The sequence below is a fragment of the Delphinus delphis genome, chromosome 1 (genome assembly GCF_949987515.2).
Source record: "Delphinus delphis chromosome 1, mDelDel1.2, whole genome shotgun sequence".
Lineage (NCBI taxonomy): Eukaryota > Metazoa > Chordata > Mammalia > Artiodactyla > Delphinidae > Delphinus > Delphinus delphis.
Genome location: NC_082683.1, coordinates 144218594 through 144242554, shown reverse-complemented (window position 1 = coordinate 144242554; position 23961 = coordinate 144218594). Strand labels below are relative to the sequence as shown.

At 36.4% G+C, this 23961-nt stretch overlaps 1 protein-coding gene across 1 annotated transcript in view; it reads right to left on the bottom strand.

Annotated features, from left to right (window-relative positions):
* NSL1 (NSL1 component of MIS12 kinetochore complex) overlaps positions 1-23961 on the bottom strand; it is a 38017-nt gene that overhangs the window by 11184 nt on the left and 2872 nt on the right. The window contains exons 3-4 of the mRNA XM_059995048.1: positions 19102-19232; positions 17328-17382 (exon numbers count right to left, since the gene is read on the bottom strand). Of these exons, the coding sequence (XP_059851031.1) occupies positions 17328-17382; positions 19102-19232 (186 nt within the window). The remainder of the gene's footprint in view (positions 1-17327; positions 17383-19101; positions 19233-23961) is intronic.

The following is a 23961-nucleotide window of genomic DNA, read 5'->3' as shown; positions in this document are numbered from 1 at the left end:
AAAAACTACATAGATGTTGTAAGAGAGTTGCCTAGCCTAAGAGGACTTGGATGGCTGGGGGTGAGTGGGAATAGGAGGTGGGTGGTAGAGGATGTGCTATACCAAAACAAGGGAATAAATCAAGAAAGAAGAAAACACAGGAACCAGGAAACATGATCCAAAACAGAGAAGAAGTAAAGGAAATTCCCAGGATGATGAGGAAAGGAACAGACAGGATGAAAGCTTTGCAGCAGGCCTAGAGAGCAAACAGTCCAGATTATACTAGGAAGACAAAGACTCCCAGAGGAATACCTCCAAGAAAAAAGGAAAGGGTTTTAAAATGGATTTGATGGATAACCATTTGATGGAAGTGTTTACTATACTGAGAGGAATTTTACAGTTCTATTGAAGTGTTTGGGAAAGAATTAGTGAAAGACACAACAGCAAACAAAGCAAACAGAAAAATAAAGCATTCTGAAGGGGGATGGGAAGATGTTCAAGAAAGAAAATATACTCATAGTATGATTACCTGGCTCATTTGAAGAACATTTAACATAACAATATCAATGCTAAATACCAGTGATTATTTCTGACAAAAATGAGAGATTACAAGTAAAGCTGATGTGTGTAGATTATTCTTTTGAGAAACCTGGCTATGAAAAGGAGGAGAGTTCAGGGAAAAGAAACACAATGGCATGAAAGCTTTCCCTACTTGATCCTACGACAGCCCATTTCTGGTATTATGGGCTGTCATACATTGCCAATCAATCTTATGTAATAACTTTAGCAACTCTGTGAGGCAAGCAGATTTCATCAGCCTCCTTTTATATATAGGGAAAAAGAAGCTGTTCAGGGCTGAGAAATGTATCTGAACTGAATGAATAACTGAATAAACATTGAATAGAATTAGAACCCACAGCACATGCTCTTCTGTATTCTATACATAACTTTCCAAAATATCACTTTGCCAGGAATTATACTATACTCAGAAGAATGATCAAAAATTAGCTCCAATATAATGAAAATCTCTTGAAATAAAAATAAATTATGCCTGGTAAAGAATTAAAAGTAGAATAAGTCTAGAGTTAAATTTGTTTCAAATGTTAACATTACAGTACCATTTTCTTTCTTTTTAGTTAAGTGAATTAAATTCCTTTCTTTGAAAACTAAGGATCATCAATAATTTTAGGAATAAAACCAAACACACAAAGATTTTTTTCTTTGGCCACACCGTGCAGTATGTGGGATCTTCATTTCCCACCCAGGGATCGAACCCACTGCCCCCACATTGGAAGCGCAGTCTTAACCACTGGACTGCCAGAGAAGTCCCAAAACACACAAAGATTAAAAAAAAAAAACAAGGGGGAGGGGAACACACAATTAAATATCACTAAACATGAAATGTCTGTAAAGGTATCAGAAAAGCATTTATCAACATTAACATCTGCTTTGGAAATTTCAAAATATATAAACTTTTCAATCCCTCACTTAAGATTCCTTTTAATGAATTTTTCACTTTTTGTAACTAGTAAGAGCATACAGATACTCCTGATATACACCCATTTGACTTAAGAATGTCTCACATGCAGACAGCTAGTCCCTGCCATGCAGGAGATGGGGATGGGCTTCCTCCAGAAGCGTTCCCAATGGCTCTCTCCATAGCCTCAATGGGAACATCTTCATGGGACCACTGTTCATCCTCTCACCACAAACAAAGGTGTTTAGGAATCCCTCCTATTTAAACATCATGTAGTAGAACTAACGTGCATCTGAAATGTGATTCTCCTAATGTTTTTCATCATAAATGTGCAGTATTGATATTTCAGCTACCCTGTAGGTTACGTAGATCTTTAAAGGGTAGCCTAGAAACTAATTCATTTATAATACCATTTGTAAATTGTTTTTCAGGGGGGAAATACAATTCAAATTCCAAAGCTCAGATTAAATATGAATGTCTGAAATGTAAGTGGGTGACTACCTGTAAGTATTCTGGCAGTGGCTTAAGCAAGTCATTATTAGGAGAGAAGAGGAACAGCCTCTAAGTTCTCTGCTTGTAGGGTCACCAAAAGAACTGGAACTATCATAAAGTCTACTACAGAGAAACTTAAAATAGCTCCTTGTCATCACTACATGTTTAGAGAAGGACAGGAAATAATTAAAAGGGAGTCTCATTGATAAACTTCAAAGAACTTTTAAAAAATGACGATATGGAAGCAATGATTAGTTTTACTAATAGGATCACAAAACATTATAAGTGACAAATGAAAACTCATCCTATTAGTAGATAGTTAATTAAAAGATTGCTGCAAAGATATTAAAAAGTTTGCTCTTAAAAATGTGGAAGTTATACACCCTTGAGTACACTGCCTTCCCTAGTCACTTGCTTTCTAAAACATAGGGAAATGAAAAAGTGGAAATGAAAGATTGAGTAATCAACCTTGTTTGGCTTTCAGGTCATTGCACTGACTAAACTAGGAAACATGAAATTCCAAAAGCCTGCACAAATTCAGAAATTCAGCAAAAAAGCATTAACTGAATGCTTCCTTTCTATTTCCACTGTATTTTATGAGCATGTATGAGCAAGCATGCATAACAGAGGATGTCTGGCTTGTACTAGTTTCTAAAGGGGTAACCAAAGGCATGAATAAGAACCATGAATTAAAAAGTACCATCCCTGGTGAAAATGAAACCAAAAACTAAGCAGTGACTTATGACTTTCTGGAAGATAACACTTTGCTACAATTTAAACACATCTGTTTAACACACCTGCTAGGTAGCAGGTATGTAATCCTCTGCAATCACTCCCACATGCACCTCACCAGCTCCTTCAATACTGAAGAGTTGCATCTGTCTTAAGCTACCACATACTTTCAAACTCCTAGCTTGTGTTACCTGGTCTCAGCCAAGTCTCTAACCTTATCCTGTAATGCTCTTTCCCTCTATTTCTTCCACCACAGCTTCAGTGGTCTCTTGTTCTATACTCAACCTCATTCTTAACTTACGAACCTTGTTCTAGCTCTTCTCCCTAACTGAAAAGTTCTTCCTCTTGATTGTCACAAGGTAAATTCCTTCTTGCTGCTTCCTCAGAAAAGTGTTTCCCATCACCTAAACACACCACCGTAACACTGATTTTACTTATTTATTTTACTATTTGTTGATACTTTTCTTCTCCCACTAGAACATAAGCTCCACAGAGCAAGGACCCTGTCTGTGTTGTTCACCATTACATCCTCCACAGTGAGAACAGTTCTGGCATATAGTAGACATTCAATAAATATGCTGAATGGATGGGTGAATAATAATCAGGCAGTAAGTATTTACTGAGCATGATACTATATCATGCAAACACAAAGTAAAAAGCTCATGAAGCTTTCAGTTTTGTGAGAAACCATAAAGAAACACACAAATACATATCGTAACAAATGATATTAAGGAAATAAACAAGGGTTATGATAGAGAACTGGAGAGAGGCTATTTTAGTTAGCGTAGTTAGGGAAGATCCTCTGAGGAGGTAGCCTTTAAATGCGAAAGAAAAATTGAAAAGATGTCAACCTTAGAAGCCCTGGGGAAAATAAACTTACGCACTTATGGTTAATTAATCTATGACAAAGGAGGCAAGAATGTACAATGGATAAAAGACAGTCTCTTCAACAAGTGGTGCTGGGAAAACTGGACAGCTTCATGTAAAAGAATGAAATTAGAACATTCTCTAACACCACACACAAAAGCAAACTCAAAATGGATTAAAGACCTAAATGTAAGACTGGATACTATAAAACTCCTAAAGGAAAACATAGGCAGAACACCCTTTAACAAAAATCACAGCAATGTTTTTTTTGGATTTGTCTCCTAGAGTAATGGAAATAAAAACAAAAATAAACAAATGGGACCTAATTAAACTTAAAAGGCTTTGCACATCAAAGGAAACCATCAACAAAACAAAAATACAGCCTATGGAACTGGAGGAAATACTTGCAAACTATGTGACCGACAGGGGATTAATTTCCAAAAATACACAAACTCCTCATACGGCTCAATATCAAAAACAAACAAAAAAACACCCAATCAAAAAATGAGCCCAGAGACTTCCCTGGTGGGACAGTGGTTAAGAATCCGCCTGCCAATGCAGGGGACGCGGGTTCGAGCCCTGGTCCAGGAAGAGCCCACATGCTGCGGAGCAACTAAGCCCGTGCGCCGCAACTACTAAGCCTGCGCTCTAGAGCCCGTGAGCCACAACTACTGAAGCCCGCATGCCTAGAGCCCGTGCTCCGCAACAAGAGAAGCCACCGCGATGAGAAGCCCACGCACGGCAACAAAGAGGAGCCCCCGCTTGCCGCAACTAAAGAAAGGCAGGGAGCAGCAACGAAGACCCAATGCAGCCCAAAATAAATAAACGGATTAAAAAAAAAATGAGCAGAATACCTAAACAGACATTTCTCCAAAGATGGCATACAGATGGCCAACAGGCACATGAAAAGATGCTCAACATCACTATTTAAGAAATGCAAATCAAAACAATAATGAGGTATCACCTCACACCAGTCAGAATGGCCATCATCAGAAAGTCTACAAATAATAAATGCTGGAGAGGGTGTGGAGAAAAGGGAACCCTCCTACACTGCTGGTGGGAATGTAAATTGGTGAAGCCACTATGGAGAACAGTATAGAGATTTCTTAAACAACTAAAAATAGAGCTACCAGCAATTCCACTCCTGGGCATTTATTTGGAGAAAACTATAATTTGAAAAGACACATGCATCCCAATGTCCATAGCAGCACTATTTATAATAGCCAAGACATGAAAACAACCTAAGTGTCTACTGACAGATAAATGGATAAAGAAGCTGTGGTATATGTACACAATGGAATACTACTCAACCATAAAAAGAATGAAATAATGCCATTTGCAGCAACATGGATAGACCTAGAGATTATCATGCTAAGTGAAGTCAGACAGAGAAAGACAAATATCATATGATATTGCTTGTATGTGGAATTAAAAAAAATGATACAAATGAATTTATTTACAAAACAGAAATAGACTCACAGACATAGAAAACGAACTTCTGGTTACCAAAGGGGAAAGGATAGGAGGAATAAATCAGGAGTTTGGGATTAAAATATACACACTACTATATATAAAATACATAACCAATGAGGACCTACTGTATAGCACAGGGAACTCTATTCATTATCTTATAATAACCTACAATGGAAAAGAACCTAAAAAGGGATATATATATATATATATATAGAGAGAGAGAGAGAGAGAGAGAGAGAGAGAGAGAGAGAGGGAGAGAGAGAGAGAGAGAGAGAGAGAGAGAGAGAGAGGGAGAGAGAGAGAGGGAGACCACTTTGCTATACGCCTGAAACTAACACAACATTGTAAGTCAACTATATTTCAATAACAACTTAAAAAAAAAGAAGCATTGGGAAGAAGCATATGTGAAAGTGAGGTACTTTCAAAGAACTGAAAGATCGGGTCTAGGGCTACAGCAAAAAGTGCCTGAAATGAATTTAGAGGAGCCAGGTCATGTAAAGGAATGCTGAGAAGTTTGAAGTCTATTATATTTAAAATTGGAAGATTTTAGGATTTTAAGCAAAGGAATTAAAGTTGATTTGTGTTTTTAAGAGTATCCTAGATTTTTATTCAAGTTGGTCTTGGAAGTTCATAAACTCCCCACCTTTGTCCAAAACACCATTGGATAAATACAGAAAATTAAAAAAAACAAATCCCAAAGCATATATAAAGTAAACATTTCTTTGAACCAGAAAAACGCAGACGAGAAAAAGCTGTAAGTCAGGCTGAAGTTGCAGATCCACTGGTAGGCAGATGGTAGGTAGGCAGTAAGTAACCAGGAATTTGCTTCCCACAAGATAAAAGGGGATCAAAGTGCTCCAGAGGGGCAGGAAATGGGGAGAGTCGACCTCATAATCAAACCAAGGGCTGAAATGGAGTTTTCCTACCCTGAAAAGGAGGCTGGAAAAAAAAAACCTGACATTAACCACTGAAAGGAGCTGCAGCATACTTAAAGCTACACTAGAAGTTGATGGGAAGCAGAAAATACCTCAAAGCCCAGGCCTAGATTAAGCTGCCTGCTGACTTAGTGACTAGATCCACTATCTCCAATATTGCAGTGGAACAGGGGCCCCACAGTGTCAATTTAAGATATGGTTCTAGCCTGGGACTGTTCAAGGGCCAGACGGAAGGAAACCACAAAACTACTAGACAGGAAGAGGGGAAAGCAGCAATAAGAAAATAAGCACATGAAAAACTTAGTCAAGAAGCACTTGCTAAGCAAAATTCTTAAATACATGAAGAAATTACAACCATGGAAGACAGCCACTATAACCAATGTCAAGGAGAGGAACCTGCTGCAGATGGAATAAAAATAGAGCAATCTGAAAATGATTTTTAAAGGTTTAGGATCCTCCAATAGCTAAAGGAAATCATAACAGACATTACAGAAAAAAAATACGCTATGAAATAAAAACAAGAATACTACAAAAATAGAAAAAATGATAAAGAAGCAAAGTTGAATGATTAAGTTAAAGATTTTCTAGAAGATGGGAGTCCTCAGATTGAAAGTACACACAGAGATCTGAGTGGAAGATGAGAAGAAAAAGGAAGCAAGCAAAACAAACAAAAAATCCACCCAAACCAAAAAAATATGTGTATGATCTATTTAAATAAAATTGTGTGTATATGTACAAAAACATAAAGAAATTACCAATAAGCAGCACAGAGGTGAACTATATGTTACATAGTTGAGTGAAAAAAAATAACGGAATATAATATATTGTATAATACTTATATATAAAAAATAAATAACTCAAAACTCCCTGTGCCTATCTGCCCACATACAAATGCACTGATATAAAGATCTAAAATTAGACATATCAAACAGTTACAGTAGTTATCTATTTGAAGGTGTGTGGCATCAGATAGACTTGGGAAGACAAGTATGGTGGACTTTCATTTTCTACTATATATACACCACTGATTATTTAAAAGTTTATATTAAGCTTACACTTATTAAGAGAACAAAACAAAAACTAATTATAAAAATATAAAACAGTTTAAAATAATAATGTTAGATCTATGGCAGCTGAATTGGAGGATTCTCCCATATACTTAGGTTAGAAGAGTCAGGTGTAGATAATCTGAATACATAAATCAATTTTCTGTAAAATAAATTATGCTCCCCAAATGTCTAGTACATATGTATTTCTATATGATTATATGAGAAGAGAAAAATGGATAAATGGATTCATACCAGATTAATGTTGGACATCTGAAGGAGCAGTAGATGGGAAAGGAGAAAGGAAGCCAAAAACAAAAAATAAAATGCTATCCTTATTTTTTAATTTAAAAAGAACATGTATAATTATGTACTTATTTCATAAATATTTCCTGAGTGTGCTATGTCAGATAATGATCTTAGAGCTACGGGATACAAAAGTGGACAAAACAAAGTCCTTGGCGGGGGGAAGGGATGAAGACAATAAAATGAACAGAAATTACATAATGTCAGTAAGGAGTGGGGGAAATAAAGCAGGTTAAAGTGATAGAGCATGACCAAGTGGGTCAGTAGGGGATTTGACACAGATTGTCAGGGAAGACCTCTCTGATGAGGTAACACTTTGAACAGACAGCTGAATGAAGTTTCAGATAGGAATGGGGGAGCAGCAAGTGTGAAAGCCACAGGGCCACTGTGTGTTTGGCACATTCTTGGTGAAACAGAAAGAATGCTAGTGTAGCTGGAGCTCAGTAAACAAAGGTGAGAGTGGTAAGAAACCGGGGTCAGAGATGGAATAAGAGGAGCACTCAGGGACCAGGTCAGAGAGACCAAGGGAAGTATGATGGGGAGCCACTGGAGACTTTTAAGCAGGGGGTGACATAATCGGATTATGCTTTAAAAAGAATCCGCTGTGTGGCAAACTGAAATGGAAGGAGACCAGTGAGGAGACTACTGTAGCAGTCCCACTAGGAGAATACAGTGACAAGGACAACAGCAGTACAGATGGATTTGGTAGGAAGTAGTTGGATTCAATTTTCAAGGTAAAGGAAGCAAGACCTTCAGGTAGATTGAAGGTGTAGCCTCAAGCAATATATTATAATACTTGGTCACTGGTTATAAACATGTTAATAGTGATTATCTCTTGAGTACATGATTTTGTGTGATTTAAATTTGTTTCTTACGCTTTTAACACTTGTGGAATGTGAATGCGTTTATACATAATGAAGAAAAAGCAATAAAGTTCCTTTCAACGTTTAAAAAAAAAAGTGCACCTCAAGCACCATGCTACGTAAATAAAAATAAACATCTAGCCACATTATGGTAAAAGTGCAGAACATTAAGAATACAAAAAGAATTCTGAAAAATCAGGAGAGGAAAAATAGATTATCTATAAAAAAATGGCAATTAGGGCTTCCCTGGTGGCGCAGTGGTTGAGAGTCTGCCTGCCGATGCAGGGGACATGGGTTCGTGCCCCGGTCCAGGAAGATCCCACGTGCCGCAGAGCGGCTGGGACCGTGAGCCATGGCCGCTGAGCCTGCGCGTCCAGAGCCTGTGCCCCGCAACGGGAGAGGCCACAGCAGTGAGAGGCCTGCGTATCACACAAAACAAAACAAAACAAAACTACAATGAGGTATCACCTCACACCGGCTGTAATGACCATCATCAAAAAATCTACAATAAATGCTGGAGAGGGTGTGGAGAAAAGGGAACCCTTTTGCACTGTTGGTGGGAATGTAAATTGATACAGCCACTATGGAGAACAGTATGGAGGTTCCTTAAAAAACTAAAAATAGAACTACCATATGACCCAGCAATCCCACTACTAGGCATATACCGAGAAAACCATAATTCAAAAGGACACATAGGGCTTCCCTGGTGGCGCAGGGTTAAGAATCTACCTGTCAATGCAGGGGACACAGGTTTGAGCCCTGGTCCAATACACGGAACAACTAAGCCCATGCACCATAAATACTGAGCCTGCACTCTAGAGTCCCTGATCCACAACTACTGAAAACTGTGTGCCTAGAGCCCATGCTCCATAACAAGAGGCTACTGCAATGATAAGTCCACACACCGCAACGAAGAGTAGCCCCTGCTCACTGCAACTAGAGGAAGCCTGCATGCAGCAATGAAGACCCAACTTAGCCAAAAAAAAAATTTTAAAAAAAAAGGACACATGTACCCCAATGTTCATTGCAGCACTATTTACAATAGACAGGACACGGAAACAACCTAAATGTCCAACAACAGATGAATGGATAAGGAAGATGTGGTACATATGTACAATGGAATATTACTCAGCCATAAAAAGGAACAAAATTGGGTCATTTGCAGAGATGTGGACGGACCTACAATCTGTCATACAGAGTGGAATAAGCCAGAAAGAAAAAAACAAGTATCACGTATTAATGCATATATGTGGAATCTAGAAAAATGGTACAGATGAACCTATTTGTAGGGCAGGAATAGAGACACAGACGTAGAGAACAGACATGGGGACACAGCGGGGGAAGGAGAGGGTGGGACGAATTGGGAGATTAGGTTTGACATAAATACACTACCATGTGTAAATACACTACCTGCTGTATAGCACCAAGAGCTCAGCTCTGTGTTCTGTGATTACCTAGATGGCAGAGGGCCGGGGGCGGGGGGGGGGGGGAAGGGGGGAGGGAGGTCCAAGAGGGTGGGGATATAGGTAGACATATAGCTGATTCACTTCACTGTACAGCAGAAACTAACATAACAATTTTACTCCAATTAAAAAAAAAAAAAGACAGAAAAAAAAAGACAGAAAATAACAAGAGCTGATGAGGATGTGGAGGAACTGGAACCCTCGAACACTGCTGGTGGAAATGTGAAATGGGGCAGCCACTTTGGAAAACAGTTCAACAGTTCCTCTAAACATAGAGTTCCCATATGATCCAGCAATCCCATTCCTAGCTATATATACTCAAGAGAACTGTAAACATATGTCCACACAATAACTTGTACACAAATGTTCATAGCAGAATTATTCATAACAACCAAAAGTAGAAACAACTCAAGAATAGCTATACATTGATAAATGGATAAATAAAATGTGATATGTCCATAAAATAGAATATTTGGCAAAAAAAGAAATGAAATACTGATACATGCTACAACATGGACCTTGAAAACATGCTAATTCAAAGAAGGCATTCTTAAAGGATGACATATTACATGATTTAATTTATAAGAAATGTCTAGAATAGTCAAATCTATATAGATAGAAAGCAGATTAATGGTTGCCTAGGGCCAAGGGAGAGGGATGAGAGATTAGGGGGAGAATGTAGGGTTTCTTTTTGAAGTGATGAAAATGTTTAAAAATTAATTATAGTGATGGCTGCATAAAACCCTGTGAATATCGAGTTGCACACTTTAAATGGGTGAACGGGATAGTATATGAATTGTACCTCAATAAAGCCACTAGAAAAAAATAAGTGTCAAAGATAATGATGTAATATATTCCATATGGTACATGAAAGTAAATAAAACAAAATTCAAGAGCATGAAATAAAAACTAAGAGTCTACCGCCCACAGACTTTTACTCAAAGTACCTAAGGAACCCATCAACAGAGTAGTAAACCTAGAAGGAAGCCATGACAGAGAGTTTGGAACATTTTGCTATAAATTTAATTAATCACTGAGTGCAAAAAAGTAGCAACTATTGAAGTGTTTTTTAACAAGAGAAGAACTAAAGTTCTAGACACAAACAAGAAGGAAAATTGGGGGAGGGGTATGCTTATTCAGTGGGTAATGTGTAATAAAGTCCTTTTCTTGCCCAGGAGGGGACTTGAAATACTGTATAACTCCCGACTGTGTTAGATAATTTTAAAATTATAGTATGCTAAAATTTTACAGGTAACACTAAAGGAAAAGAAGCGTAGCATATAGCTTCCAAACCAGAAAAAAGGAAAATAAGAGAATAAAGAAAAATCTATCAACATGATAGATGGCAAAAAAGAGGGAAAATAGTAAAACTCCTATATTTGGAAACAAAAAAATATTCAGAGCTGAATTGTGAAAGTTCTACATGTCATGTCTCGAGGATATGGCTAAAGCAGGACTTAGAGATAAATCTAAATGTACCCTTAAACATATTTATTAAAAAATAAGACTGAAGTAAACTTAAGTGTTTAACTCAAGAAGCTAAAAATAACAGAAAACTCAAGAAAGCAGGAAGACCACACTAAAGATAAGATCAGAACTCAAGGAACCAGAAAAGTAAAAAAACAATAGAGAAACTCAGCAAAACTAAAAGCTGACTCTCTGCAAAGACCAATAAAAACAAAGAAATCTAGAGCAAGATATCAAGAAAAAAGAGAAAGCAAAAACAAACAACATTAAGAAATAAGCATATGTGGAACAAATTTTTTTAATTACAAGCAACTACTACAGTTTCATACCAACATATTGAACACATGGATGAAACAGACTATTTTCCAAACAAATATTACCAAATTTGATTCAAGAAAAAATTAAAAACCTGAAGAAATCAATAACCATTAAGTATACTAAATCAGTTAAGTCAAACTTACCCCCATACATACCCCAGGCCCACACAGTTTTATACATGAACCTTATCAACTCTTCAAGGAACAAAAAACCTCCAACATTTAGAAACTGTTTTGTGAGGGCAGCATAACCTTGATGACAAAACTGGAAAGGGACAGTATGGTTTGTTTTTTTCATTGAAGTTCACCTGCTTTACTATTATTTTTTTCCTTATTATTGTATAATTGCTCCACAATGTTGTGCCAGCTTCCACTGTACAATGAAGTGCATCAGCCATATGCATATCTATATCCCCCCTCTTGAACCTCCCACCCACCCCACCCTCCATCCTGCCCATCTAGGTCGTCACAGAGCACCGAGCTGAACTTCCTGTGCTTTACAGCATGCTCAGGCCAGCCATCTTTTTTACACATGGTAGTGTATACATGTCACTCCCAATCTCCCAACCCGTCCCACCCTCCCCGCCCCTCCCCACCATGTCCACACATCCATTCTCTACGTCTATGTCTCTATTCCTGCCTGTTCAGTATGTTTTAAAACACATGTTTATTTTTTGTGTGACTACAGATGCAAATATACTATAGGTTAATATACTAAATAAAATACAGGTATAGAGTATAAGTAAATTTAATTCAAGTGTATAAAAGAAAAAATATACTAATGAGTGTGGGGTTTTCTCTATGAATGCAAAGATAACCATCAGAAAAATCTGTCACTGTTAACTCACCATATTAACAGTTAGAGACAAAAAAGCATACGATCTAGGGGCATAAGGGAACTTCATGAGTGATGAAAAATTCTATATCTGAATTGTGGTCACAGTTACATAGTTGTATACATTTGTCAAAACTCAAACTGTATGCATAAAATTGATGTATTTTATTATATGTAAACTATACCTCAATAAAGTTGGTCAAACAAGTATATGATCTCAGTTGATGCAAAAGAAGTGTTCAATAAAATTAAACATTTATTCATAATTTTAAAATATCATGGCCACTGGGGTTCCCTGGTGGCGGAGTGGTTAAGAATCTGCCTGCCAATGCAGGGGACATGGGTTCGAGCCCTGGTCTGGGAAGATCCCACATGCCATGGAGCAACTAAGCCCGTGCACCACAACTACTGAGCCTGCACTCTAGAGCCTGCGAGCCACAACCACTGTGCCTGCACGCTGCAACTACTGAAGCCTGCTCACCTAGAGCCCGGGCTCCACAACAAGAGAAGCCACCGCAATAAGAAGCCTGCGCACCGTAACCAAGAGTAGCCCCTGCTCGCCACAATTAGAGAAAGCCCGCGCAGCAACGAAGACCAAACGCAGCCAAAAATAAATAAATAAAATAAATTTTAAAAATATATATATATCATGGCCACTATCATTACTAGTATTCAACATTACACTGGACGGTTTTTTTTTTTCAGTTTTTGGTTTTTTTTCCTTAAAAATTTTTTTGTTGAAGTATAGTTGATTTATAATGCTGTGTTAGTTTCTGGGGTACTGCAAGCTGATTCAGTTATACATATGTATATATATTCTTTTTCATATTCTTTTCCATTATGGTTTATTATAGGACGTTGAATATAGTTCCCTGTGCTATACATTAGGACCTTGTTGTTTATCTGTTTTATATGTAGTAGTTTGTATCTGCTAATCCCAAACTCCTGATTTATCCTTCCCGCACCCCCTAAATATTTATAATGGAGGCTCTAATCAATGCAATAATAAGACAAAAATAGAACATGTATAAAGTTAGGAAAAAGATAAAACCTAGCATTACTTGCAAATGATATGATTATCTACATTTTTAAAAATCTAGTTGAAATTAGATAATCCATTAGAACTAACAAGAGTTCAGCAAATAAAAATCGACGGTATTCCTAAACACCAGGAATATTCAATTACAATGTGCAATCCCAAAATATTACTATTTACAATAGCTACAAAAAGGTATCTAGGAACAAATAAAAGATGTGTAAAACCTATGTGGAGAAATTTATAAAATACTGTTTTTTCCTTAAAACCATCTTTATTACATGTCTTTAAACACTTCTCTACATGCATTACAGAATATCTTATCAGATCCAGTCCCTTAAATAACACTGTTTTCAACATAGCAAGCAGGCAGCATTCTTATAAACATCTTTATTACATGTGTTTATAAAACACTATTGGAGGACATTTTGAAAAACCCAAAATGAGATATAATATGTCCACAAATGGGAAGACATATATTGTAAACGTGCCACTTCTCTCCAAATTTATCTATAAATTAAATGCAATCCCAATCAAATCCCAATAAGATTTTTCAAGCAATTTTACAAGTTGATCCTAACAATTCCTATGGAAGAGTAAAGGGCCAAAAACAGGCAACAAAATTTGGAAGAAATTGCAAGATATCAAGACTTCTTTTTAAACTACAGAAACTTAAAAAGTGTGGTAATGGTGCTGAGACAGCCAAGTCAACAAATAACGTTAAAAGAGAATCCAGAGGAATTCCCTGGTGGTCCAGTGGCTAAGACTCCACATTTTCACTGGCAAGGGCCAGGGTTCAATCCCTGGTCAGGGAACTAAGATCCCACAAGACGTGGGCCCAGAAAAAAAAAAAAAAAAAGAAAAAGAGAGACAGAGCCCAGAAACAGACCCCCAAATACATGGAAACTTAGTATATTAGAGAGTGACATTACAAAGCAGTGGAAAAGAGATGGACTATTCAATAAATGATGCTAAGACAACTGGCTACCAGTACAGTAGAAATTAGATCCCTTCCTTATAAAATTTTTTTAAAAATTCAGTTGCATTCAAGACCTAAATATGATAATCAAAAGTCTATAAATAAAATAACAAAGGATCTTTATGTCATTTAGATAGACACTTAAAGGCACTGAAAGAGCATTTATAATGGAAAAACTCTGGTAAATCCGACTACATTAAAACTTATGTAAGCATATATAAAATGTCATTATAAAGTTATAAGACAAGCCAAAAATTTAGAGCAAATATTTACAGTGCTCATAAGCTAAATATCCATAATGTATGTGTGCATGTACATTCATGTGCCTGTACATTCATGTGCCTGTGTATATGACTCTTAGAAATGAATAAGGAAAATTCAAATAACCCAACCAAAAAACGGGCAAAGAATATAAATAGGGAATTCAAGGATGCTCAACCTCACTTTAAATACTATCGCACGTCCATCAAATTGGCAGAAAAAAAAAAATACAGAAAGCCTGACAGTAATAATTGTTGGCAAAATGTAGAGAAGCAAGAACTTTCAAACACTGCTGGCGGGACGGTAAACTGATACGACTCTTTTGGAGGGGTAGTAAAGCTCATATGTAATAAAGCTGAACAGAGACAAGCCCTGTGGACCTAGAAATTTTGCTTTCAGAAATCTACCCCACAAAATATGTGACATACTTACACTTTACAAGGACACAGGTATAAAAATATTCATTGTAATATTGTTTATAACAGCCAAAAAAAAAAAAAGAAACTAAGTGTCCCTCAGTAGAGGAATGGATTTACAGAGGTGTATTCATACTCAGGAATATTATTTAGAAACTAAATGAATAGAGAGATATGTGTGTATAAAATATTGAGGGGGGAAAATAAGTTGCAGAATGATATGACTGGTATGATACAATATATGTAAAATTTTAAAACAAATGCCATACATTGTTTATGGATACATTGATGAAGTATCAATAAAAGCATAAAAACATGGATAGGAACGGTCCACTAACCTTGAGGATGGTGGTTACTTCTGAAGTAAGAGGGAGTGGAATGGGATGGTGAAGGGTACAAAGAAAGTTTCAACTGTATCCATATCTTTTAATTCCTAAGAAGGTCTGACCCAAGTTTGGCAAATTTGAATAGCCCTTAAAAATAAGTGGTAAATACAAAGATGTTCATTATGTTATACTCCATGTTTTCTATATGTTTGAAATTTTCAAAGAATTTTTTAAAAAATCAACTCTGCTTGAGGTGCATGCAATGGATTGGAAGAGAATAAGAGTGAAACAGAAGACCTTCAGGAAAGCACGTCTACAAATCCTGGCTAGAGTGATGGTGACCTAGATTAGAGGTGATAATAGAGAGGTGAAGAGAAGTGGATGAATGTGAGATTATATTTCAAAGGAATAATTTGTAGGACTTATTGATGGATTGTAGATGAGGAGTTCAGGAGAGGAAAGAATCAAAGTTGACTTCTCACTAAAGCAGTACGTAGGAGAAGGTGCTGTTTACTCGGATGGAGAAAACCGGGAAAGGAATCAGTTGGAGAGCATGAAAGAATCCTGTTTTATGTTTATCTCTTATTTCTACTCAGACATAAGCTCTTTACGGGGAGAATCTTTTTTATCTCCATATCCCCCAGAGTTCCCCCTGGGAACTGAGGCTTGAAGTCAAGTGACTTGCCCAAGGACATCCAGCTAATAAAACAATAAGTTAATTTTGCTGTGCTTAAAGAGCTGCTGCTATTCTAAGCTTATAAACATTATGAAAATGTATAATGACAAAAATCTCAAAATTTATCCAAAAGATAGATTCTAATTATTTGCTTAACTGTTAAGTCAGAATCACATGACAAAGAAGATTTTTCCACTAATACTACATAACTGGAATGGTAGGAAGAAAATCACGTAGACTGTCAAAGGATCATTTACATAAACCTGTTTTCCCTCCTAAGATAAAAAGGTTAACCAAGTTTCTTTGGAGAATTAACTATAGTTAAAAAGTAATACTTGAGTATATTGTGACAACACATTTTTCAATTATTATTTTTTTGTTGTTCAAAACCAAAACAAGTATATGTCAACCACTGCATTTTGGCAACTAATCCTTTTTAGTGAACCATGACAATTAAGTGTTAGGTCCTAGGTCAATTTTTATTATCAAATACAGTGAGTGCTGTGATTTTAACCAATTTCAGAGTATCTTTACTTCCCCCTCTCAGTTTATCCCAGTGGCTTGGGACACTTACGAAGGGCAAGGGGACATGTTAGAAAGTAAATCAGAATTCAACAAGGGTGAGGTACTCAAAGCCATATGTATAGAAATCCCATACAAATAAATGAAGGTCTTAACTGTTTCACTGATATTTCAGAAATGGTACTTTTGAGCACCAAAGGCAAATTTCAAAAGGTCTCAAGAAAACTGCTAGAAATTTTTAAATGTGAGAATACAGTCATTTAAAAATACATATGATCCACATTTTTAGCAAAGTCAGTTCTATTGCTGGATTTACAAAATTGGTATAAATTTTATTTCTTTGTGATTTAGAGGATGCACCTAAGTGGAAACAGAATTGAGTTCAAAGGCATAACAAGTGTATGTATCTCTTCTTAAGTTCAACATTATATTTTTGTTGGATTTTATTCTGCAAATAATGAGAAACCAGTGATGGTTATCACACTAAGGAGAGACACCGTGAGTGCTTTAATAGTATAACTTTGGCTGTAATGCAAAGAATGGATGGTTTAATAGCATTAGAGATGGGAGGGTATTATAACAGAAGTTAGAGATTGACAAGGTGTTATAATAGTCTAGGTCAGGAGAGTGCTTAATAAAAGTCCAGATTCCTAGGTCCTAGCCCTGGAGATTCTGAGTTGGAAGGTTTAGACCAAGTTCTTATAATCCTAAGTGAAAAAAAGAGTTAAACACTGATGACTGGTAGTGAGTTAGAGCATCAAAGGGAAGATACCCTTGATGCTGAAACCTTTAAAAGAGTATCAGGAACTCCTGAAAATTACAAGCTCATGCTTAACTTTTACCATAAACACTGACTCACCTGGATCAGGGTCATGTTTTAGGTCCAGTGAATGTACAACAGGGTGGTATTGCTTCTAAACATAAAATAAATTAAAATAGATTTAATTTAACAACTTAGTGCCTCATACAAACATTTTCTTCAGTTTATATAAGCAAATATATTATTAGTCAGTAGTACCATTCTTTTGCTAAAAAAACAAAAACAAACAAAAAACCCCAAAATTAGATCCTGAAAATCTGTAGGAAAGGGAGGAGAAAAGAAAAGATCAAACTAAGACTGAATTATACCTTTTATAGTATTGCCACCTACTGCATACACTAAGATATAGCACCATAAAAAAGCGTAAGAGGGAATTCCCTGGTGGTCCAGTGGTTAGGACTCCACGCTTTTGTTGCTGAGGGTCAGGGTTCAATCCCTGGTCAAGGAACTAAAGTGCAGCCAAAAAAAAAAACCCAGGAAAAACAAAAAGCATAAGAAAAGCAATCAAGCAAATTAGAGGCATAGAGATGGAATCTTGTGTTTATAAAGTACAAGGTAGTTTTCAAATTATGAATGGACTGTTTTTCAAAAGTTCATTTTAAGAAGTGTTTAGAACTCAGAACTCATAGTCCCACAGAAACTGTTTTAAAAAGTGGCCAGAAAAAAAAAAACCAAAAACGTGGCCAGGCCACTACCATATCAGCACACTAATGCCTACCTACGTATCCTGTGATACACTGGGACTGCAATAGCAGAACTATAAGAACGGGATCCAAAATTCAGGCAAAAAGAAAGAGAAGAATGTCTCTCCTTTCTCTTGCCCAAAGTAGCAGAAGCCAAAAAGTTTTTGTTACTGTTGTTGTTGTTTGTTTGTTTTTTAAAAAAGCTGTCTTTAGTATCCTTACCCCATCCATTTTGCATCAATTTTAAACTTCCACAGCAGTACCCCACCTAGGCCGGCCAACTTCCTTTCTTTTATGCAATACTGATTACTAGGTTTGGGTGGGGGAGGAAGGGTAGTAATAGAGAGGGAGATGCTGGAAAATAAATACATTTTGAATGTTTTTCCCGAGGAAACTTTAAAAGTGGATGAGGCAAAGGGAGTGGGGTATTTCTTGGAGGACTGACTTCTATGGAAGAAAAAAATGAAAAATTTTGCTTATAATTATTTTTTTCTCACAGAATGATAACTAAAATGTTTTAGAGAAAGTACCTGTCTTCACTCTCTAAAACAATTCCTGAAAGGAAAGCAACTAGAAAATTTATATGTGAAAGTATGCTAATTTCAAAAACTAATGACAAAAAGTAAAGCACCATCGAAAGCAACATGTATGTCTCACTCCACAGGCAATGCCATTCCCAGCAAACCTACTTCCACCTCATCATGATTTTTGGAACAAAACAAATTATACACAATTCATAAAGCAAATTTTGTTGTTAAAAAACAGGTAGTCAATCTTCATCATCGATTTAACTAAAGGGTCTTCCAAAATACATAAACATATACAAATAATGTGCCAAACACAAATGACGGATAGAAGGAAAAGGCTTAAAAAATACATTTCTTTTTCCCTCCTGGTCTCAGAATTAAGTCACTGTCAGTCTTCTATCTTCAAATTCTATTTTATTTTATCATCAGCTGTATTCAAAACCTAGTGTGACTCTGAAGGAGACAAACAGTAGCAACTGAGGCAGGAAAGACAAAGAAAACAAAATGTCACTTACCTCCACTTGGATCTCATACTTTAATTTTTTTACTGTAGTAAAATAGACATTACATAAAATTTACTATTTTAAAGGTAAATCATCTTACCAGAATTTCTTGTTTTGCTTTTATGATTTTGATGACACATTCAAGGATCTTTCTGGGATACTGCTTACGTTTTGTGGCTATATCGACTATGATTTCATCAAACTGGTCTTCAAGGACTTTGATATCAGAATCTATTTCGAGGGAAAAATAATATCAAAAAATTCCTTAAACACATTTTTTAATATTCTATATGAAAATGTAACATAATAAACTAAATTTAGAAAACACAAAATTTAAGGAAAACAAATATGGCAAGTTAATGGATGCTCCACTTTGGTAACTGATTCATTTATTCATTGAACAGTCGATTACTTACTGAGCCCCTATGGGAAGCCAAGCCTAAATCAGAGAAATACAAAGATGGACAGAACATAATCCCTGTTCTCTAAGAGCTCACGGTTCACTGGAAGAAACAGACATACAACTGCAAAACAACTGAATAAATACAGTAGAGGTATGAACAAAATGCTACCTGGACAAAGAACAGTGGAACACTAACTCTGCCTTGGGAATTTAAGACTTTAAAGAGAAAATAACATTTGATTTGGAACTTGAAATATAAGTGTAAATCCACTGCATAAAAAAGGTAGGGAAAAAAATAATAGGGAGATGCATTTGAGGCAGAGAAAACAGTATCTGCAAGATCAAAGAGTCTTTAGGAAACAGAAAAAGATCTAAATGGCTGCAGGTTAAAGTATAAGGAAAAAAGGATGATAATATATAGAAGAGCCACACTGTAAAGAACATTTAACATCAGGGATGCTAATAAGTTTTGACTGTGTCATGTGGTGAACCAAAGCAGTGACAATAGCAGTGAGTGGAGTAGCTAGATTTGAATCAGGTACAACTGGATAAATGGCAGGAAAACATAAAAGATATGGTGACTTTAGAGTTTCTTTGATTTGGCTAAAGCTATCTTGTCAGTTGCTTTCCTATGTTTTAAAGTACAGTTGACCCTTGCACAACGTGGAGGTTAGGGACACCAACCATCCTTGCCGTCAAAAATCCAAGCGTAACTTTATAGTTTGCCCTCTGTGGAAACTTTAGAGTTTCCACATCTGTGGATTCAACCAACTACAAATGGTGTCGTACTGTATTTGGTGAAAAAAATCCCTGTATGAGTGGACTCTTGCAGTTCAAACCTGAGCTGTTCAAGAGTCAAATGTACTGATTCTCAAACTCTGAAAGAATGAATAATCACCTGGGGAACTGCAGACATATTTTTTTACTTTTTAAAAAACAGCTTTATTGAGGTATATCTGTCATACAGTGAGCTGCACATATTTAAAGTATACGATTTGATAAGTTTTGACATATGTGTATACCCTTGAAACCACCACTACAGTCAAGATAATGAACACAATCATCACCCCTAAGTTTCCTAATGCTCCCTTGTAATCTCTCCCTCCTGCTCCTCCCAAACTGCTCTCTATCCCCAGGCAATCACCGATCAAATTTTTGTCACTATATTCTAGTTTTCATTTCCTAGAATTTTATATAAATGAAATCACACAGTACATACTCTTTGGTAAGGAGAAGTGCAGAAATTTTGATTCCTAGTAGAGTTCTCTGGAATGGGGCCCAGAAATTAAGCACCCCAGATGAAATGAATGCAGGGGATACATCAACTTTATTTTGAAAATCACTTTAAAAAGTAGCAAATATTAAGTAGCTAAAAATACTAAAGAGCTAGGTCCTCAGCTTAACTGGTCTTACGTCATTTGTGTTCTGCTATGTCAAAGTCTATCATAGAAATAGATCTATTTATTTTATTGAGTAGAGCTTCATTAGGGAGAAGTCTGAAACATGTTACATATTTTGAGAACATTTTGAGACACTGCTGACATACATCAGCATAAACATATATATCATAAAGATTAATGAGGTATATATCATGTATGGCCTTGCATTCGTGAAAATAATATTCACCAAGTCCAATTAAATTACTTCTTCTGAGAGTATTATAAAATATAGTCATTTCTTACTTTGAATACTCATTTAAATGAGCAGTCTTCCCTATATTTTAATTTATTTAAAAAGTTCAATCACTAGCCTGAAAGGAATATTGTAACTATTTCACAATCAGTTTAAAAAAACAAGTCTCCCAGCTAAATCTTCCATGTAGAGAAGAAAACGGTTTCTTAGCGCCACCTAATGATAAAGCTACAAAACTGAAATATATAAATTTGAGCAGGGAAGAATTTGTCATTAATCTAACAAATATGTACTGTGTGCCTAGCCAAGTATTGAAAACATAGTGATGAGAAAAAAATATATAATCCCTGCTCTCAAGAACTTATCTTTTAATTCTTAAATGTGTCAGGTCCAGCCTTCTGAATTCAATTCCTTTCAGGGTAGAGGGGCAAGGAGAAAGTTGGTTTCATTTGTACATTCATTCATTCTTTATTCATTCACTCATTTGCACAATGATCTCAATGAACAAAACAGACAAAAACCTCTGCCCTTGTGAAGCTTACTTATTGATTCTATGTATCAGATCAGACACAGATCCTATTAATTCTACCTGCTAACATCTCTTGAACCTGTCCTCTTCTCTCCTTTCTTAGGGTAAGTCTTCACCACCTTTTGGTATATTACTGCAATAACGTCCTAAGGTCTTAGAGGTTCTCCCTGGAATTTCTCCCTTCTCCAATCTGCCCCCACACAGCCAGCAGTTAGCTTTCTAAAACACAAGCCTTTTCTTGTTATAGTAGTGCACCCTTATCTGTGGTTTCATTTTCTGCAGTTTCAGTTACCCATGGTCAACCATGGTCTGAAAATATTACATGGAAAATTTATAAGTTTTAAATTGTGCGCCATTCTGAGTGGCATGATGAAATCTCGCAACATCCTGCTCTGTCCCACCCAGGACATGAATCATCCCTTTGTCCAGTGTATCCTGCCCATTAGTGACTTGGTAGCCATTGCTGCAGTATCGTGGTGCTTGTTTTCAAGTAACCCTTATTTTATTGATACTTAATAATGGGCCCAAAGCACAAGAGTAGTGATGCTGGCAATTCAAATATGGCAAAGAGAAGCTGTGCTTCCGTTAAATGAAAAGGTGAAAGTTCACAACTTAATAAAGGAAAAAAATTTTATGCTGAAGTTGCTAAGATTGACAGTAAGAATAAATCTTCTATCCATGAAATTGTGAAGAAGGAAAAAGAAATCCATACTAGCTTTGTTGTCGTACCTCAAATTCCAAAAGTTACAGCCATATTGCATGATACGTCCTTAGTTAAGATGGAGAAGGCATTAAATTTGTACAATAAGATATTCTGAGAATGAGGGAGAGAGATTATATTCACATAACTTGCATTATAGTGTATTATTATAATTGTTCTATTTTATTATTAGTTATAGCTGTTAATCTCTTGCTGTGCCTGATTTCTAAATTAAACTCTATCATAGATATATATAGGATGGATAAACAACAAGGTCGTACTGTATAGCACTGGGAACTATATTCAATATCCTGTGACAAACCATAATGGAAAAGAATATGAAAAAGAATATACATATATGTATAACTGAGTCACTTTGCTGTACAGAAAAAATTAACACAACATTGTAAATCAACTATACTTCAATAAAATTTTTTTAAAAATAGTAGATATAGGGTTTGGTAGTATCTGAGATTTCAGGCATCCACTGGGCGTCCTGGAACCCATCCACCTCAGATAAGAAGGGACTACTGTAATTTTACTTTAAAAACCTTCACCAGCTTCCTATTACCTACAGGATAAAGTGCAGATTCCTCAGCATATCCTACAGGGTTTTTTGTGATCTGGTCCCAACTTATCTTTCTGGCCACATCTGTCATTAGCATTTCCAATTCACTGCTGACATTTTGCAAACATATCACTCCTTTGTGCCTTTGCATATGCTTTTCTCTTTGCTTCAAATGTCCTTCCTACCTCCTTTCTGTCTAGCACACGCTTACTTATTAAACGCATTTCCTTTAACAACAACCTACTCTGTTACGTCTTCTCCTACTTCCTGAAGAGTAATAGTGATTCTTTGTCTATTTCCTTCCCTTAGTGATGAGCTCCTAAATGGTAAGAACCATATCTTTTCATCTATTTCCTGGAATTTGGCAGTGTCTGGCATTTATCAAGTGCCCATGAAAGAAGGTAAAAATGTAGTATTCTCAGCTATTTCCCCTCAGAGTTATAAGGGGGAAAAGGGATAGAGAATATCCACACTTCAGAGCCATCTACCCAGGCTGCCAACCTGTCAGAAAATACATGGTAATCTATAAACTGATGAATCATACTGCTGAAGGCAGTCTGGACCAATCAATAAAGCGATTCCAAAGTGAACTTCAAAGAACAAGAGTCAGCTGAACACACAGTAGAAGCTGTGTAGTTTGAAAATACTCTGAGGTGATTATGATACACTGCCCCTCCCCCACTAATTGGCAATCACTCTGATAATATTTGGAAAAGCTGACATTTTTTCCATTTTAATATATAAACCGGAAAGTGAACTTTGGTGACTTTGAAGAGACAACTATAATAATGCCGAGGATTAAACAGTGAAGTCTTCTGGGCAAAGAATTATCTTAATGTTGAGGAGAAAAATTATAGCCACAGAGAATTACTTGATGGGCTTGGAATAAGCTCAAGGGTATCCTGATGGGCTTGGAATAAGCTCAAGGGTATAAGTGGTTAAGCTGAACAGCTAGCAGTGATATCAATCTATGCTGGTCAAATCTCCATACGATTACTATGGGGACCAACAAGACACTCCAGTCCTCTTATCGGGGCAGCCCTTCTCCTGGACATTGCTGGAGAGTTCTGCCTCTCTTCCCACACTGATCACTCTTTTTCTACTACATTTTTTCCTTCCTACACTAAC